At 45.4% G+C, this 20087-nt stretch overlaps 1 protein-coding gene across 2 annotated transcripts in view; it reads right to left on the reverse strand.

The window, feature by feature from the left end:
• ANO8 (anoctamin 8) overlaps positions 1-20087 on the reverse strand; it is a 525215-nt gene that overhangs the window by 269322 nt on the left and 235806 nt on the right. The window contains exon 1 of one of the 2 annotated variants that reach the window (XM_069648993.1): positions 19254-19480. The exons of the other annotated variant lie outside the window; for it this stretch is intronic. Coding sequence (XP_069505094.1) covers positions 19254-19356 — 103 coding nt within the window. The 5' untranslated portion in view covers positions 19357-19480. Of the gene's footprint in view, positions 1-19253; positions 19481-20087 lie in introns of those variants that run through there. 2 annotated transcript variants of the gene reach the window in all.

The following is a 20087-nucleotide window of genomic DNA, read 5'->3' on the forward strand; positions in this document are numbered from 1 at the left end:
ATGCAGGGGTGACATGAAGTATGAGCACGAGCACACGCACACGCACGCACACACACCTGAATAGCATTAATATGCTATTTGACTCCACTACCAATACCCAGATCTACTTTCATTATTAAAATTATTGTCTTACATTCCTGTGTTTAAAGTTTAAAGATCATAGTGAAGGATAATGAGGTGGCACCTGGGGTGGCCAAACAGATTCCAGGGGTAGCACGTGCCCCCCTAGGCCACTCCCTGACATGACTTTGCAGTGAAGATGGCTCCACCACCGCAATCAGAGATGGCAACAGACAGAAGGCAAAGGGTTGTGTTGTGAAGGTGTAGCATGTCTGTACCCACAAGCCTTGCAAGTTTCCGTAGACGGACAGTTTCTCCCAAGAAGCCCCGCTCCAGCAGCCCTCAATCTAGGAGCGCTTCCACCCTCAACCACCAGACTTCCGCAGCAGCGAGAATAGCTCAGAGTCCCCCCACCATTGGGTCGGAAATCGACCTCACACTCTTGCAGCTGCAGGAAGATTGTGTCCGAGCCCCATACCGCCATGCCCCCCACCCCCACTCAGGCAAATGCTCACAGTTTGGCATCAGTTAATACTATTGTTCCCAGGATTCCATAATTAATGCATCACACATGCAGGCAAGGACTGGCATACAGGCCAATAGGGCAATGCCAGAAGTGCCAGCCATGATTCTAGTACTGGCCAGATGTTTGGCCAGAGTGGGCCAGTTTCACAAATGACTGACAGTTTTTCCCAATGTTACTAGGCAAATATATGCTTTATTTGCAACACATTTGACCAGAAATACCCACTTGGGTGTCACTCAAACAGTCCGCTCTGAAAAGTAACACATGTTATGTGATTGTTGGGCACTTTTTCAGTGACCCCGTTTTGGAAACAATTGTTAACACATTGGCACTTGTGCTATTAGTGGGTATCACAGCACGTGGTGTTTATTGAGGATTGGATCCTTTGTTTGTTCACTGCTATACTATGAGCCTCATTACAAGTGTGTTGGTCTGGAATTAAGGGTGCCGAAAGCAACGTACCAGCACCCACTCCAGACTGCCACACTACAAGTCTGCCTGCAGGGGCCATTGGGCCTGGCAGGTCTGACCTGCAGGGCGAAACGGTCCCAGTACACAGACTTGTCACGGAAGCACCGGCACCGTTACCAACGGTGCCGGTGCTTCCGTCCCTCCACTCCCATGGAGTCCTCGGGGACTACACGAGAATGGGGAGTAACTTGCCCAGTGCCTGACTTTCCGATCTGCCAGGACTTGTAATGTCCCAGTGGCATTGGGACGCCAGACGCCAGAAAAGTGCGACGAGTCCGGCACAAGTCTAACACGAGTCTACTACGAGTCCCGCAGCAAACTTCCATCAACACTGGCGGGTTACCGCCAAACTCGTAATGAGGCCCTTTGCGTTGAATGATAGGACATTCTGTATTTCAAGAAAAACCAAAGTTGAATAAGAGTAACATGGCATGTGTAATCCTGGGTTCATGGGAATCCACGTCTAAAGGTAAATGAACGCTTGCATTAAATAATTGGTGAAAAATGTCAAATATCAAACCATAAAATGAGAAAAGAAGCATACCAACAAAATAGACAAATTGGTTGTCAATATTTAGTTCCAAGAACTTCATTTACATTGATTGTAGTTGAAATAGACAGAAATTGATATTAATTGTGCAAAATGTTGGGCACACTTGTGAACAATTTCTTTTGAACCCATTGTACCCAACAGGAGGGGTTTCCTTTATGTATTGGCACTTTGTCAGTGGGGTCTGCTCCATTTGGGCACATGGGGTAACCTCCGCCAAACATCCTAGGCCAGAGTTTCCATCCAGACCTAAAAGGAAAGCCCACGAGCTGTCTGCAACTCAGCGATGCCGATACTCATTGTTATGGCTCACCACCACATATCAGTGGGAGATACAACCACTCCTGTCATGACTATGCCAAATCACTCTACATCAGCCTGCCAAAACATGCGGTATCCCACCTGCAGCATTGCCAGACCGGAAGCTGGAAAGGAGCCCAGAGACCTCAAGCCACTGCGCTATGGCTCCAAGTAGCTTCAAGGAATTCAGTGGGCGCTACAAATGAATCCAATGCACAGGCCCGGGACAGATGGCAGTTCCTCCCCACAGGTTCTCTGCTTACAACTCTGGACAGAAGCCGCAGCACACTTCTCGGTGGTGATCAACCACACTGGGCAGCAGCCGCAGACACTTTTATCCATCGCATGTGAAATGCTGTGGTGCAACGAATGAAGAGGAGTGGTTGTGGCACCACAACTTCCCCCACCAACAATTCTCCCATGCATCGGGGCAATCACCTGCCAACACAATATGAAATATCAGATGGTCCCAAAAGAGAATGAGGGGTAAGGGGTAGAGCTGTGTCGAATGGCATATTTAGTATTCGGCTGAATACCGAATAGTGTGTGAACTATTCGGATGAAGCCGAATAGTTGCTTTAATTAATAAACCATGTTCCAAAGCCGATTTAACCTTCATTGTCTGATTGCTACGAGAAGGTGTAGTGTGTTTTCTCTCTGCGTGGTCTGGGGAGATGGGAGGCCATGCAGGGATTTATGTTTAGTAGGGATTGGCAAGCAGAATTCCAGGTAAGGGATTTGTGTTGTTGAGGTGGGAGGTGGAATGCCACGTATGGTATTTGTGTAAGGGGTTTGCAGGCCCCAAGTAGGAAGTTTTTGGCGGTGTTGGGGAGGCAGGGTGCAAGTAATGGGGGCTTGCACTGTATGCTGGCAGAGGGTCAGCAATGGTGTCATTAGTTCCGATACTTGCATTCTTATTTTGCTGGTTCAGCCCACGTTTGCCACTTGGAGCCAAGCCAGACTCTGAGTCTCGGCCCCGACTTGGCCCCTCCCAGGAATTCTCGGGCACTCCCAACTCTACATCCTACAAATACCACCAACAGAGCATAGCTCTCTGTATGAGACAGAGTCCTCGCACCTATATTTACCCACTGTCACACACTGGCCCACTTTGGAACTGGAGAGATTACCCAACATAAATTACTCTGAGAGGTCTGTTATGCCAGGCAGACTAATATGTCCCCACCTAATCGAGCCCTGCTAGTCTCCACTACCTATTGTGAATTCTTAATGTTTCTCTATGGGCATGGCCCATATGAACAAATGCTGCTCCCTTTTCACTTATCCTCACCACTCCTTCTCACCAATACACCAACACATGCACCTTATCATTTCTGATAAAATATCAGATAATGTTAAACTCAGGTTTCAAGTCATTAAAAAAAGAAAAATGGGGACTATGACATATGCAATGGGAAGTGACATGACAGGAACTGATGTATCCTAAAGTGAAATATGCACATTGTCTTTTCCAACTGAAGAAAATGCACATTGCATATAAATATTCGCCAAAAGAAAAGATGTTCCGGTACTGTTGCTGGCTAAGTATAAAAGGTGAGCACCTTTCATGTCTACGAATATGTAACAAAACATGCCCTAAAGAGCATATTACAATATAAGGTATTTTACAGTTGTGTGATAACAATTTATCTTGTCTTGTGGCTAAGTGTCTGGTCTAATTCTATTCAGTTTTGCAAACTGAAGTCTATATTTGCCTTTCTGAGTTCTTCTTGTATTGTATTCAAATAAGAATTTTAAAGTATTCGGCAAGAGCCGAATAGCAAGAAACTCTTCGGCTGAAGCCGAATAGCTCTATTTCAGCCGGAATTCGGCCGAATACTTCCTCAAAGCCGGAGTTCGGTACACCCCTAGTAAGGGGACCCACCAGTAGGGCCATTGACTGACCTTTAGGGGCAGGGATGATCGACAGGGGCAAGTTTGTGGCACTAGGAATAGGCACAGTCACAAACGCTAGTACTGTTAACTAGTGGCAAGCAATAATTATGAGGAGCAAGTAGAAGTCCAGGCGCCTTTAACCTGAGGCTCTCCATTTTTTGTCCTGACACTCCACACCATTGATTATGCCAACTAGGGCTAATGGGCTTTGTACTCCAAAACATCCAGAGAGACCAAGGTTGCACACTGTTATACTAGTCATTAGCACCAGGCACCAATTATTAGGGGCAGGCACTCACCAAAGAGTGCAAAGTCCAAGTATTACACACAGGAAGAGGTAAAATAGAACATTGCTTTAAACACACTACCTTTGCATTGCCCCATTCACCGGTACTAAAGAGCCTGCTCTCTTGATATGAAGGGGCAAGATGTACAGCTCATCTCCACCACCTCAAAGCTCTTAGGCGGAGTGGTAAAGCCATATTTCCCTTAGTGGATATTGCGAGGGACTGTAATGACCCATCGTCTCTCACACTTCCTACTTAAGTTAATTATGTGTTTTGGTAATGATTATTAGGTGTGAGCAGGGGGACCCACGTGTGACTTCACAGGCTGGAAATATGGTTGACTTCAGGCTGATGGAAAAGGGATACATGGACGTGGGGCACTACTGCGCAATCTCACCAGGTGCCCTTCTATTACAGGGGCACAGGACACTAACGGGCACCAAAACGGCACCTAACCTGGCATAAACCCTTACACCAGTCCTACATCTTAAACCCAGAAACACCAGGGTGAGAGACGGGGGAAGCAGCTATCTCTATAGAAGGGTCTCCCATCTGTCGCTTCTGTGACAGGATGTGGTACATTCTCCAGCCTTCTTAAGGTTTCCCTTGATTAATAGAAAACATATTTGTCTTTTCAGAGTTATCTCGTATGATGCTTTATTGATGTTCAGGCGGAGAAAAAAAAAATAGACCAATCCAAGTACAACAACCCTATTTTGAGGACTTTCCACACCAACTATATGTATAAATTATGCCACTGCGCCAGCGCGTCACATTTTCTTTTGAGTTTCAGAAAATAACTAATAACTTTTGAAGCCTTCCATGAAAAATTCAGAGTAAACGTTGTTTGCATCCACCACTCCAAAGATAATTTCATAATGTTTAATGATATGATGATATTTTATTTGTATCGTGCTCATACACAAGTGTTTCAGAGCGCGACAAAGCAAGGGAGGGGAACAGAGGAGAACAAATCAACGATCTTACTAGGCCCAGTGACATTGAGAACGCGCAAGTGTATGGGAAAGAAGAGAAAGTACATGGAAGGGGGAGAGTAGAGAGTGCAGAGCAGCAGAGATCAGATACATAATAATAAATACAAATAAATAGATGAGAGGCAATAAACAGTGGTAGGGCAGCCCGCAAGTGACAAGTGCAGTGTTTACGGCAGCAAACTGGGTAAGTATGAATAAGTGCAGAAAAGGAAGAAAATTGGGGGGGGGGGACTGTATGGGTACACAGTCCCCATTTCAAGGGGTGGCCAGGTGGCAGTGCAATAGGGTGGCAGGGTGAGGAGGTACCTGGGCCCAGGGGACAGAGGGTGACCATGTGCACAGTGCCAAGAGAGAGTAGATCAGCTGGGGAGAGGGGCAGCGAAGGCAGAAGCAAAGAGGAAGGTCTTGAGGTGCTTCCGGAACTGGAGATGGGTCTCCTCATGAGATATATATATATATATATATTTTTTTTTTAATCACGTTTGTACAGCTTTTTCAGCCCAAGCATCTCAAAATGGACACTTCGATTTTTTACATGCACCTATGTCTTACCAGGATTTGCTGCACTGAAAATTGGCTGGACACTTCCAAAATATTCAAGTTTTAGGATTTGTCTATATAGCATGTTTGCGCAGAATGAATGTGTGTATACGTGTAGATGTATATTTTGTACATGTGCTCAACTTATACATGTAAAATCATCAAAGTCAGTACGGCCGTTGAAATCCGTAATTACATGTATGCAATGTACAGAAGATGAAAATTGCGTACATGTACGAAAACTAAAACTCCTATATGGCTTCTACAGGTATAATTTTCATACCTACAAGAGATGTAGAAGACATGGGCAAAATATATGTACATCTTCTATACAAACTGTACACATACATTTTCTACATGTATGCACATATGTATGAAACATCAAACGAAGTCACACCTTTAATGTGATTTTTCATGCGTATAGGAGGCGTATAGACATATGCATTTCATATGACTTTACACAAAACACTCACATGCTACTAAAAGTACATACATTCCCATGCAAGAGACTTACCCCACGCACTTCTATGCCCCACAATGACTTGACATATGCCTACAACCCATACAGTCATACACTACACACTCACACACAAATGACTCTTACACATCTGATATTCAATAAACTCCTATGCCATTCACCATATGACAGTCATGAACCATAAAACTGACATTCAAATGCCACACTCATACCAGACTCTCACATACCAAACATTCATGTGCGACTTGCACAGATCCACTCAAATACTATACACCACATACTGTACACACTCATGACATACGCTATACACTCGTATGCCCTATACAATTCAGTCATTTGTATGCCACACACACATGCACAATATATTCATACACTAATACACTCATATGCCATACACAAATACAAGTATGGGAATACCAAACTTTGGCTTTGAGTAAGTATTCGGCTAAATTCCGGCTGAAAAACAGCTATTCAGCTCAGGCCAAATTATGTCTTGCTATCCGGCACCAAGCTGAATACTTGTCCTCCTCATTTTATTGCTATGTAGCAAGTCAGAGGAAAATATGGAATGCAGATTGCAAAAGGGAATATAATTAACATTTGAAAAGAAACATTCCTGATTAGAAATAAGACTAAGGTGCCTTTGTTTGTTCATTGGTGAGGGGTATTGAGGATGAGTCAGAAAAAGCATGGTTTGTTCCAGGGGGAAATGCACATGGAGAAACTTTAATTAATAACAGGCGGTGGGGACGTGCTGGGCTAGGGCAGTCTGTTATGTCACGCAGTGTGTCTTGCCCCTGCCTAAGAGGCCTATGAGGAGCTCTCCAGTTTCCCTGTGAGCCTGTACACCAGATTGGTGTGATGGAACGGCATGCTATGTTAGTGAAATTGGTAGGGGGGTGTACGTTTGGAAATCAGAAAAAACTGCCAAACCAGCAGGCTCCCTCTTCTACATCAACCAGGTGCAGGACAATACAGTTACATCTCGCACAGCGCAAGATGTGGCCTACGTTTTCCAACCTGTTTTGGCCTCTTAGGAGAAGTTGCTTATTGGGAAATCTCTTAATTTAGGCCAGTCTGTCCTAACAGGAACCGTATGACAGAACGTTACTGTGTGGACACAGGGGTAGAGAGCACAATATCTACTAGTGGTGTGGGATGGTGGGTTGAATAGAGATAAAGGACAACAGTAGAGACTTGCATCCCCCGTGTGACAGGAAGGAAGGAAGTGCACATAAATTGAGTGCCTGCCCAACAGGCAAGTGTGTTCATAGAGTTTGCATGGTTTGGGCATATTCAACCACGTCAGGCTTTCCTACATATCCTTGCTCCAACCCTATTGGCCTCTCTGGGAGAGTCCTCTCCCATATTTAGTGTATGGAGGAAGAAGTCCCCTCTAAAAATAGAATACAATCACTGCACATGTACTGTCCACTTGTATTCTTCATGAATAGACGGAAACCATGTATACATTTCTATTTTAGCTGGAAGGAAAGTCTGAAATTCACTTACCACATAAGCTAGTTTTTAACTCACATGAGGTTGCAATGATTGTGATTTGCAATGGCAGTTCCAACTTGCAGTATCTGTTTTGTTCACTGCAACCTAGCAATGTTGCATTCGTAAAGCCTGCCACTTTGAGTAGCACTGGTTTTGTGTATGCAACATACCTCCATTATATATAGCCCCTGCTTTTTTGGAAATCTGATATTTTCCGGCTTTTTTTTATTAGAATAAAAAGAAATACATGAAACATAGGCACACATTACAAATAGTGCTTTCAGTTGTTTAGTAAAGTGTATTTCTTAAGTTTAGAACAGGATCCATTAAATAAAACTATTCAGTTTAATATTCGGCTTGGGCCAAATACTTGGTGGCACTAGTCGGTTAATAATAAAAAAGCTACTCTGTTCACCCCGAAATACAATACGCCCACGCTATACTCCCTACAAAAAACACTGAAATAAGACTGTAGAAATAAAAACATTAAGGTACAATCCCTCAATCTATACTACTACAATTCAATCTTAACACTCAATTTAAGTATTAGGCATGTTACAGTGTCTCCATAGTTCAGGTTAGTGTGAAGTTCATGTTACTAGTGTTATGGAGTGAGTCTTTACACTTAGAATGCCATGGTTGAACCTGCAGTGGTATAGAGTGTGTGCTTCTACATACTGACACACTAACTAGATAGGATTTTATATAGCACAACACTCACCCAAAGGTCTCAGGGCGCTCATGAGGACACACAACAAGAAACAAACACACCAATTCAGAGATGAGGTTGATTTGATTGATTTTGAATATTTACAACGTGCTTGTGATGGACTTAAACATATAGCAGTGCAGCTGAAATTAGGAATCAACCAAAGCAGAATATGAACTTAAAATAATTTCGAACAGCAGTAGTGGTAAATGTCATATGACTATCCTCTATTATTTGAACAGGAAAGTTTTTAGTGCTTTAGGGTATTGATGAAGTGTCTCCAAGGCCCTAATCTCGCTTGGAATACTGTTCCATAGTTTTGGGTCAAAAAAAGCAAATCTTCTATTACAGCTTGACACACAGACAGATTCAAGGCTCAAGGGTTATTTATTTTAGTTTTCAGCAGGTCTAGTGGCTGTCCCTCTCTCTCTCTCTCCATCCTAAGGTTGGGAAATCCCACCTTAACCCAGGTGCCCCTTGCCTCTGGACTTTTAATTATTGGTAAACCCTACTATGAAAAAACTATCTAGGATGATGGTCTATCTCTTTCTATACTTCCTGTCTAGGAGACACCTGGCTGGGTCTGGCCAGACGTGGGTCCCGAGCTTACTTGGCCTAGAGACCCAAGCTTGGGTTGCTTTTGGTCTTGTGCAGAAGTGATGTGACCAAGCAGTTTAGGCTGGACAGCTCCTTTTCAGGGTGGGGCCAAGCCTCATTTGGATATGGTCTTTCCCCTTCTGTATTGGTTTAGCAGATTAAAAACGATGGCCTGGAGGGTTGCCCAGAGCTGTACCCGTGGTTATGTTTGATTCAAAACCTTCCAGCCATCGCTTTTTTATTTTGTCTAAATAATTGTCCTATTACAGGCTCGTTGTGACATCACTAGTGATCTGTAAAAAGGAAATGACATCACCACTGCTCAAAGACAGTGATTACGGTTCATTTGTGATGTCACAGTGCTTGCTGCTCGCACCAGCACAGAGGAATTCCAGTTATTACTGCAGCACATAAGGCCATGAGAAGCTTTCTTTTGAAATTGCCTTTTGTGACACTTTTTAGCCATCAGTTGATAAAGAACCTTTTATGATAATATGCTTATTTACTGCACTACTGTGGGGGAAACAAGCGAGAGCAAGAATCTATCTGCATGCTGTTACTTAGTTTAAAGCACAACACGTTTTAGATGACTTTTATAAAACTGCTTAAACAAGTTTTGTGCAACACATTAGAATCTGAATAACAGCTTTTTTAATCTAAACAGATTTTTACATTGATTATATGCATCAGCAACTGGAAGAGTCCTTACATAGAATAAGACCCAAACTAGGTAATAATCGGGCCGTGTGTGGTCATGTATTATAAGCAATAAAACACTGCTACCGTACAGCATAAGGATATTGCTAGTCACCTTGGAGTTCTATGACTTGCCCTCTCTGTCTATTGGGATAGTCTCCATACAATGAAGGTGCAAGTAATGGAATAGATTTCAAAGATTTTACTTAAAAAAATTTAATTGCACATTTGGTCTGTTGTGCTGAAATTGTAATTTTTCTTTCTGAGCGGTGAACGGGGTTGTCACCCACAATGTTCCGGGAAGTTTTGGATTTCAACTCCCATCATAAAGAGTGTTTAAAGATGCCAATGCCTTAAAGGACTCTGGATTACAAGTCCCACTATGTGATGCTTTATATTCACTTTCTCAGTCTCTCTTATTACTCTGCATATTTATTTTGTTGCTCAGATCCCCTTCATTGGATTTGGAACTTTATATGTAAAGTTCCAGCATGCAGCACTCTGTGGCAACCCATTTCTCTCATGGCTCTAGCAACCTTGCACATCAAGTTCTAGCATGCAGCACTTTTCATTACTTTCCCAATCTCCAGGATTCAGTTCATCACTGATTGTCGGAGCCTCTGTTGGTTTTTCCGCTCACTGCCATTTGGCATCCACCTGATGCTCTCAATCTCTGGGTCTTTGCTTGCCTCCATCCTGGCTGTTCCTCTCACTGATGTTTCTCTGGTGTCAATGAGAAGGTCAGGGTGCAGTTCTGCAGGTCTACAGCATCCGACGTTCTTGCGGCCTCTCGTGTTCGGATCTCTGGGGCATCGCAGTCTCCTTCGGTGCATGGCGGCTCTGTGACTAGTCCCTCATACTACCAAAGAGTGCAGTGCCAGGCATCCAGTGCATCCCCTCTGTAGCAGTAGTTTGGTTTGTATAGCCACTGCCTACTCTCCACGATGCGCAGGATAGCATTCCCATGACCTCTCCACTCTTGCCATGCTTCGCCTTCGTGTCACTACAGTCCATTCACTCCTCTCTTATTGGCATTAGTCCTTCACGATGCATCCTGGAGTCAAGCAGGAGGAAGAAGTCTGCACTTGCAAATCTTCAAGCAATCCGAAATCTGCTGTGTGGCCTCAAGGACTGAACCAGAGAGGACCTGGATAAGCAACCTTTTCCCGAGCTATGAAGGAACATCGTGCAACTGCTGCTCTTCACCCGAAGTGTCCTGGAAGCCAGTCCTGTGTGTCTGCCGTCAGTTGAAGGGATCTTCGTGGGTTCAGAAGAGGAGAGCCTGAACATCTTGAAGTCAAGAAGTTCATCTGTGTCATAGATTTTCCATTGGTGTACTGTTTTTCAGCTATAATTCCGTCATAATTACTGTCAGCACCGATGGTTTGTGCGCGTGCCCGCCTACTGGTGATTCTGTGGAAATTCCACTAGGATGCTCGGTGGTAACCGTAATTCCACCTGCCACAATTACCACCATTCTTTTCGGCGAAACTCGTAATGAGGGCCAATGTGTGTACTACTCAGCACCTGGTGGTCGATATGAGCAGTTGCTCGACAGACCAAAAAATAAATTGAGAAATGCTTATGTACTAATTGCTGACATGATACCATTTAACAATGCATAATTTGCCTTGATGATCAGGAAGGGGGTCCCCCCCTGCCTAAACCCAACATTTTCCAGCTGCCTTACCCACTTTCAGTGGCAGCTGCAACTTACTTTTAATGGGACAGTTGGGAACAGTTGGTCAAGAAGAAGATCAATGGGTTAGCAGCAAAGATTAAGACGCCATCTGCATGAGACTAAGGCTAAGCTGAAACATAGCTGGATAAAATACAACTCTTTCAAGATGGTGGCTATAGTAGTGTACGAGGAAGGAGACGTGAATAGTGGTTTAGAGTCAAAGCTACATTCAGGAAGGGTAAAAAAGAAAGCATTGCCTGTCAAACGGAATTCTGGTCCCTCCCTATCCTTCTGCTAGCACCGTGGCCTTCATGGTTTCTCCACTTCAGACCTTTGTCCTTTTGACAATCTTTGATTGTGCCTTCTCCTGTCCCTGCTAGCAGAACCAGCGTGCATTCCTCCAAAAGACTCTTGCCTCTTCTATACCCAGCACCGGCTCAAGGTGTGCTCAGGAGATGGGGTCGCACAAGGCTTTCCCCCCAGCCCCCACGCAGCAAATAAAGGGCGCCTTCCCTCCAGTTTACATGACACTGAGCTGGAGGATCCAGCTCAGTGTCCTGTAAACATAAGTACTTAAGTATCGGTCTGGCGCGTGCCCTTAAACACACTTTACAAGAACAGCAAGAGGCTCAGTTCTGTTGTTCGGTTGATACTATCGAGAACAAGTATCGGCCGAACAACAGAACTGAGACCCTGTGCTGCCTCATATCTAAAGGAGGGGGGGGGGAGCAATGAAAAGTCTCACATAGGGTATGGGCAGACCTGGGGCCAGCATAGTCTGCTCTCCCTACAGACTTTGTTCACTCCTCCCCAGAGTTCAGTGCTCGGCTTCCAGAATGAAGATCTGCACAAGGGCTTATGAACCTGCTATCGCTCTTCACAGTCTCCACTCTTAATAGCCGTGACTTTGTTTTCCTGCAACTTTGACCTCGCTGGCAGGAGTTTTCTCAGTACCTTGCCCCGAGATACTTGCAATTTGTCTCTGCTCATAATATCGTAGGTAAACCCTGATTAAACAGCCAGTAGAGGAGATGGGGGGATGGGTCGCCAGCATAATACTAACCTATCCCCTTGTGCATCATTAGCAATCGGACCAGACAGTACTCAAAGGCTGCCCATCCAGTACCCTCTTCCCCTGGGTCTATTAAGGACCCCTTAGCATACCAGGGCAAAGCAAAGAGTTCATGGCTGCACGTTCCAACCCCCTTAAAACCACAGATAACCCCTTATAGGGGTTGCTTATTTATGCATGAATGCCAAGTCATCAAAAGTACTCAGGAACCTTTTTAAAATCATTTTCAGGATGTAGACACCCACAATAATGGCCTTCATTCTCAGTGTAACAATACATTTGGCTTGGCTTTGCCCAATAACGGCAGTACTGCAACTGTAAGAGCACAGCAATGATGGCTTTACCCAATCAGCTTCTTAAGGGCATTACTGCCAGCCACTGTAAAATCACCGTTTTTTGGCTTTGGCCAAAAATAGCAGTATTCCTACCAGTAAAAACACACTTATCTTGGCTCTCCCCAGAATTAAGAACAGCATAATACTGTATTTGTCCATAATGCAGTACTAATCCAGGGTAAACAAATGTCCAGGATGACTATACCAACATATTGCAGAAGTCCCACACTCTGCAATGTTTGTTTTCCCAAGATATACAACGAAAACATGTCAATGCTGGCTGTGCCAACATAGGCCAGTATGCACACCCGTGAAGAAGCTCGTACTGGCTTAAATCAATAATGCCAGGATATATATAAAGAAACCTATGTACCCAAGTACGTTGATGGACTGCACTTCTGGGAGCAGCAAAGCACTGGAATCCACTTGTCTGCAAGATAGAAACAACATGCTGTCCACAGCAAGTATTTCTTTATTATAGGTGCCGTGGAAGTAGAAACACAAGCAAATATGTATATTTATATTCTCTGTCTCTCTCTTTTCATGCATGGAGCCCTTTGGGCTAAGTACTTTACTTAACTGGACGTGTCCTACTCAGAGGCAGCGTCCACTCTTCCATCAGTCACGTCCGGCCCGGGAGAACTTGGTATGCGCTAATGCAGATGAAAGATGCACGTTTAGAACGTGAATCTAACTTAAAACAAGGGGGGAGGGAATACCCCTGCACCCCAACAGACTGCCACTGTCCACTTCCCAGATCTTGCTGTGGAAGGCTGCCTCTGGGAGTGCACTTGTCCTCGCCTCTTGCACCACTCAGTGCCTTGTGGAAAACAGCAGACTCAGCAACAGTTAGAGACATCTTAAACAGCCCAGCATCCTGCTTTGGTACGAGGAGCACCACATGTTCATCAGTAGGTTATGCTGCGCATGCAGTGGTGGGAGTAGTTCTTTTTGGTGAGCCGTTCCACAGGACTAGAAGTGGACTGTTGATCAGGAGACGCAATACACAGCTCAAACGCAACAAGGGCGAGCAATGGGAAAGTGGGTGCACTATGCCTTAGATTTCAGCATTCCCTCCATATAGCTCACCAGGACCTCCAAACTAACAATGTTCTGCCCCCTACCTTCAGTATCGCTTTTCTGCCCACCTACCTACAGCATCGCTTTTCTGCCCACACCCTGTCCCTTAATGACTGCGGGTATGTAGGTGCCCCCTGTCGCTATCATGGACGCCTGAAGGGCGCGCTATGATTCTGATGACAGTTAAAGGGAGGTGGCGTTGAAGGATTAAAGGAGCTCGTCGAGGTCTCCTCCGTGCGCCATACATTAGCAGTACTATCCACCGGTTCAATGAAATTTTATCGAAATTAATTCATCGAAGATTTTTTTTTTTAAACAATGGTTTTTGTCCTTTTTCACCTCTTTTATTCATTTTTAGCAATTGAACCTTTGGCAGTCTGCATCAAAAATGAACCAGGTTTACAAGGTGTAAATTGTTGGGGTATCATGCAAAAAGCGTAGCTGTATGCAGATGATCTCTTGTTAGTGTTGCAGAATTTGGATGCGTCCCTGCCCTGTCTGATGCGGATTTTGTCTGGTTATCACGATTGTTCAGGTTACAAGATATACTGCTTGAAGTCAGGAGTGATGCCCCTGTCCCACAGGTGTGATAGGACTCTGGTCACGGGGCTGGGATTTACTTGGTGTGACGTGCGCTTGCGCTATTTGGGAGTATGGCTAACGTCTCCTGTCTCCCTTATGGTTGATGAAAATATGGGCATGGTTATTCGGGATCGTAAAATGGACCTGGACAGTTGGTCGCTACTTAATCTGTCGCTGTGGGGTAAAGTTAATGCCCTAAAAATGAATTTGACTCCCAGGATTAACTTTGTGACTAGCATGCTTCCACTGAAAATTAAAAATTGTTATTGGAAAGAGCTGGACCGTCTTGTTCAGGAATTTTTATGGGACAGAAAACCACCGAGACCTGGTCTTTGGAAATTACAGCTTCCAGTCAACCTAGGTGGTTTGGGGGTTCCGAATTTTAAAGCCTATCATTTGGCCTTTTCGGCTCATTCTTTTGTTCCATTTTTGAATGGTGAATTGGACAATTGGATGGATCCGGAATCGAATGCCTATAGGCTGCTTGGTCCAGAAGCTCTGTTGACCACTAATACGAAGATCACTGGGGGCGGTATGTCGGTGATGACCTTTCTGCGCACCTCTTGGATTGAAGTGTTATCATTACTGTGCTTTGATGCTTTTAAATGCCAGAGAGCCTCTATCTGGCTGAATCCTAAGATTCGGGATAATTCCAGAACAGTTTTTTGGCCTGATTGGTTCCTGATGGGTATTAGACAAGTCTCTGATTTAGGGAAGGATGATCGGTGGTTGACTGCTGCTGAGCTGAGAGAAAGATGGAATTTTGGTGATTTATCAGATTCTGCTTATAGACGCCTGAGGAGGTCTGTGGGTGAGGTTGACTGGTCCTGCTCCTTGGATTTGAACATCTTTCTGGCCGATTCTAATGGGAAGGAGGGTTGCTGGCCAGTAGACTATATAAGTTAATTGTGTCACATTATTGAAATAATGACAAATTGCGGGAAGTCTGGAGTGAGAGGATTGGGTCGGAGATTTATATTGGTACCTGGCACACAATATGTGTGGTAATGTCTCCTTGTGCTCGCTGAACTTGAGTGAAAGGTCTCAACAAATTAAGATTCTAAATCGTGTATACTGGTGTCCGGAAACACTACATAAAAGAGGCATGACCGACAGTGACGAGTGTTGGGGTTCTATTCAGGATGTTGGGTCTTTGGAGCACATGCTATGGAGCTGTGTGCGGGTCTGAGATTTTTGGAACAAAGTCTGTGATGTGTGTGACAGGATTACGGGTGGGGGGGGGTCTGTCCTTGATTTTAGGATGGTGATCCTAGGTGATGATTCCGGGTTGGCTGATGTCAGCTCAGCCCTTAAAAAATGTTTTTTTAGAGCTTCCATTGTGGCCAAGCGGTTGATTCTTCGAGGATGGAAAGGTCGGATCCCTCCTTCTTTTGATGAATGGGTCCAGGAAATGCACTGCCTGTCAAGAACAGAAAAATTGATTTACAAATTGAAATGTAAATTGTCTTTGTATGAGAAGATCTGGAATGTGTTTAATGATTTCTTTTATTTTTTTTTTCATTCTTCTATTCTCTTCTGTAATTTCCTGATTGTTGCTATGTTATTACTTCTGTACATAATTGTAAATAGATAAATAATAAAAAGAAACGGCTGATACCCTTTATCCACCTCCCTGACTTTCATGACCCATTCCTAAGTATCCTGTACTGCCCCCCCGCCCTTTCATTTGTTTGGGGCATGCGGCCCATTCACTATGATGTCACTTCTTGCAACAGCAGCTGAATCAAAAAGGTACACCTGCCGTCTACGGGGTCTCCCGGTCTACCAGCTCATTGAGAAGGTAAGCCAGACATAGCATTGGAAAAGTTGTAACTTGCACCATTGGGGGCTACGACCCATCAAAAAGGATTTACTCAGGATTCACAGAAAATGTACAGCCCTAGGGCACGCATACGTTTGGTGTAACCTTACGCAGAAGGGCCTATGGTTACGCAGAGGTGATTGTATACAAGTCATGCAAAAGTAAGCCTTCATAGTTTGGGGCAATGCAAGGGTTGGTGAAGGCTCCTAGCAGAGGCGTCGCTGGGTGGGGCTCAGGAGGCTATAGCCCGGGGTCTTTTGGTTGTAGCCCCGGATAGAAGCTCAGGGGTTAAAACCAAAAAGGCTAGCTAACCCCCAGTCCCGACAGTCCCAAAATTAGCGTAGCCCCGGATCTTTTCCAGACCTAGTAACAGCCCTGGCTCCTAGTTTCAAGCATGAGTTCGGATAAGGATTAGATTGTGCCTCTCGGAGTCCCCGTTCCTTGTGAACGCCATGTCCAGTAGTAAATTAGGGACTTCGTCAGGGATGGTCAGCCAGCTGCAAAGGAGAAAAGAGGCCATTTTAAGTTCTGGTCTGCTGTCCAGAGATTTATGCACAACACAAATCCAAAGGGCAAAGGTCACAGTGTTCGTAGAGTCTTCGTGAGGGCATCTCAGCTCTGGAATACGCGCTCAGAAGAAACATTTCTGCAAAATGGAGCACTTAATTTCAACAAATTCATCACAACTGGAGCAAAGTCGTCTGCGTTTTTCTAAGATTGCAACCTTATCAAACCTACGACTTCCTTGTCCTAACGTCACTCCACCTCGATCGCTTTCCCCACACATGCCATATACAACATTTTCAAAACTGTGTACGTTTCTACACCTTCTCCAGTTCCATGATGCCATATACTCATGATGCCCTATAATGCATTTATTTTTTTGAAACTTCAGCTTAACGACTAAAAAGTCTAGCATTTGTTACAGCTTCACATTCATCATTTCCCTCTCATTTTAAAGAAAACATTTTGATATGTCCCAACATGATCTTGAAGAATTAGCGGCCCATTCTAGGGGTAAGCAGGTAAGACCTCAATCTTATCTTTCAATATCATGTCTATATATCATGCATTTCTATACTTGCAAAATGCCTACTTAACCACACTTTTATAGAACCGCGTGTGGGGAACAAAGAATTATGAGTATTCAAACCTATTTTAAGAGCGATGCCCACAGTTGGCACCTTCATGGCTGAGAAGCGCCACGGCCCCTACCCTGCACCAGTACCAATCCACGGACACCCATACACAGAGGCCCCTAACAATGCGGCGTGGCGACCACCCTCCAAAAGCACAAACACCATATTGTAATCACAGGCGTAAATTGTTAACACAGGTTTCACAGCGACCGGCCTGGGCACCTGCAACGCGAAACCCCAAAATGTAGAACAATGTTAGAAAAGAAACCAATGCAGCGCTTGCCTCCGCAAACGCACCCGAAAAGAAAACACCTGCGGCGCTGCCACCACCTAAGGCACCCAAAACATGCCTTTTTAATTTATACGAGAAACCTAAATTAACCCAGGCGGCGCGGCGACCGCCCGGTCACATTTATGCTTTGTTAGCCGGGGCTTGTTTAACTGCACGCGCACATCTATTTTCCTATGCACTGTGTGTGGGCCGATTGCACTACGGCACTTAGGCGGATGTGGGGGGCGGTCCTAGCCGGAGAGGAGAACTTTGATGCTGTAGTTGCGGCCGCGAGCGGTGCTGGTATGGCCGCACTCGAGCCAAAGCCGGTTGACGGGCACTGACTCCCCTTAGGGACAGCTGAGACTCAGTCATCTGAATTCAAGACTGACTGGCAGCTCTGAAAACCAGAAGCGGATGTCCGCTCTCAGCAAAATGGCAGGCGGGGAGTGGCACAGGTCCCCCCTTGGATTCTGTGCGGATTATTATGAGCTGATCATACCCTGGTCTCACTGATTTTAATATTGTGTGCCAGGTGGGTGGGCGCAGGGTGGGGGCCTCTCCACTAATAGGCTGTATCAGCCCCCGCATGGGGCGGTAGAGGGACCTCCCCCGGGATCACACTACACCCCACCTACTTCTCCCACCTGGAGGCGGAAGAAGACTTCCCCGGTCCGACACATCCGGTCTCGGGCCCGGGCAGCGCTCACAAAGCGGGGGCTGCAATCGCCCATCCTCTTTGCTGATGATCAGCCAGCTGCATAGGAGAAAAGAGGCCATTTTAAGTTCTGGTCAGCTGTCCAGGGCTTTATGCACAACACAAATCCAAAGGGCAAAGGTCACAGTGTTCGTAGAGTCTCAGTGAGGACATCCCAGCTCTGGAAGCACGCTCAGAAGAAATCCTTACCCTTGCAACACAGATGCACCTATGAAGGGCCCTTTAAACTTAGTCTGCTTTAATTGTGCTCGTTATTTGGTTGTCTCAGCCGCTTGCCTCTGGTAGGCCATTTAGTTCACTTAATATGTTTTACTTTAAGCGCAGAAGAGGTCTGTGTGGCATTTAACACTGAAAGTGTGACTTCCATTGAAGCACGCGGTGAATCCGGCCACCAGAGAGCTGTACAATGTCTTTTAGTGTTTCTACCAATCTCCAATCGATAGGAGATGTCAGAAGCTACAGCACATGCACTTCTGCTCTAAAATGTGCTCACCTCATCACCGCGATCTCTTTCTAGTGGCGCTATTTAGAAGCCCTCGGATATCCCTGCACTCAAATTGGACCCAAACGCAAGACACCCACGAGGCTGGAGACTTTCCAAGCGTGACTCATATTTTGATCATTTACCAACACACACCACAAACTTGAATTACCCCATGATGCTTTCAAATAACAGATGCATGAGTTACCCCTGGATGCTTTCAAATAACAGATGTGGCTATTACCCAACTCAATGGTACCCATTTCATCCATCTATCTATCTCTGGAGGATGAAAGGTTGAGCTTGTTCTATGGGCTGAAATTCTTGACCTGCGGATAGCATCTCCAAGTTTTAACCAGTGGCATGGATCTCGGCGCGCTCCGACTGGCACTGGAACCGGCGGTGACCTGCATGCTACACGCATTTCTCATCAGCAGACTGTCACCCAGCTTCGCGCACTCTCTTACCGGCGTTCCTTAGCCTTCTCCAGGGCCCAGACCTGGCACAGAGTGGAGAAGGGCATCCCCGGTCGGTCGCCTTCATTCCAAGGAACCGCACGCGCTTCTTCATAGGCCTTGCTGCAGTGAGACATCCTCGTTCCCTGTGCTGCAGAAAAGGTTGCCATATCACTTACCCAGCAGTCCTCACTATCAGGCTGGCTGCGACGGGCATAGCCGACCTGGTAGCTGCAGATTCCCCCTCCCCCCCACTCCCCGCCTCCGGAAACGCGTAACGAGACATCCACGTCTCTATGGCAACGCGTTTCAATCCAGCCAGTACATCATTGGTGTTCCCGAAACGCCGATGGTACAAGGATGCTGCAATTGTCACGGCTCTGAATAATGCAGAATAGATAGCAACAGGGAGCGAGTTTTACACGCTTTACAGGTGTCCCACAACTGCACCCAGCACTCCCATCTACCTTGGGTGGTACCGATCATATACCCAGGAGGATACTATGAGTCAGGGGGGATGGAGGACCACGTCAGGGGGGATGGAGGACCACGTCAGGGGGGATGGAGGACCATGTAAAAGCACGGGGGCGCTTTCCTTTAGCATCATTCAAACGTACTTTATGCGCATGCACTATTCTATAGGGTACCAAACCCACCATGAGCAGTAAAGTAGGCAATAGATAGATACCTTCCCATTATAGACATATTGTAGTGGTTAGATAGTTGTGTTTTTTTTTTTAACATTGTGTATTTTCGAGTGAATGTCCTCACCAAAAAAAAGAGTCCACATTCAAGCCCGTGTCTCTGCGGCATCTAACAACTCGGCCGAACTCTTTAAAATCTGAA

The sequence above is a fragment of the Ambystoma mexicanum genome, chromosome 1p, assembly GCF_040938575.1.
Source record: "Ambystoma mexicanum isolate Mex_15411 chromosome 1p, UKY_AmexF1_1, whole genome shotgun sequence".
Taxonomy (NCBI): Eukaryota; Metazoa; Chordata; class Amphibia; order Caudata; family Ambystomatidae; genus Ambystoma; species Ambystoma mexicanum.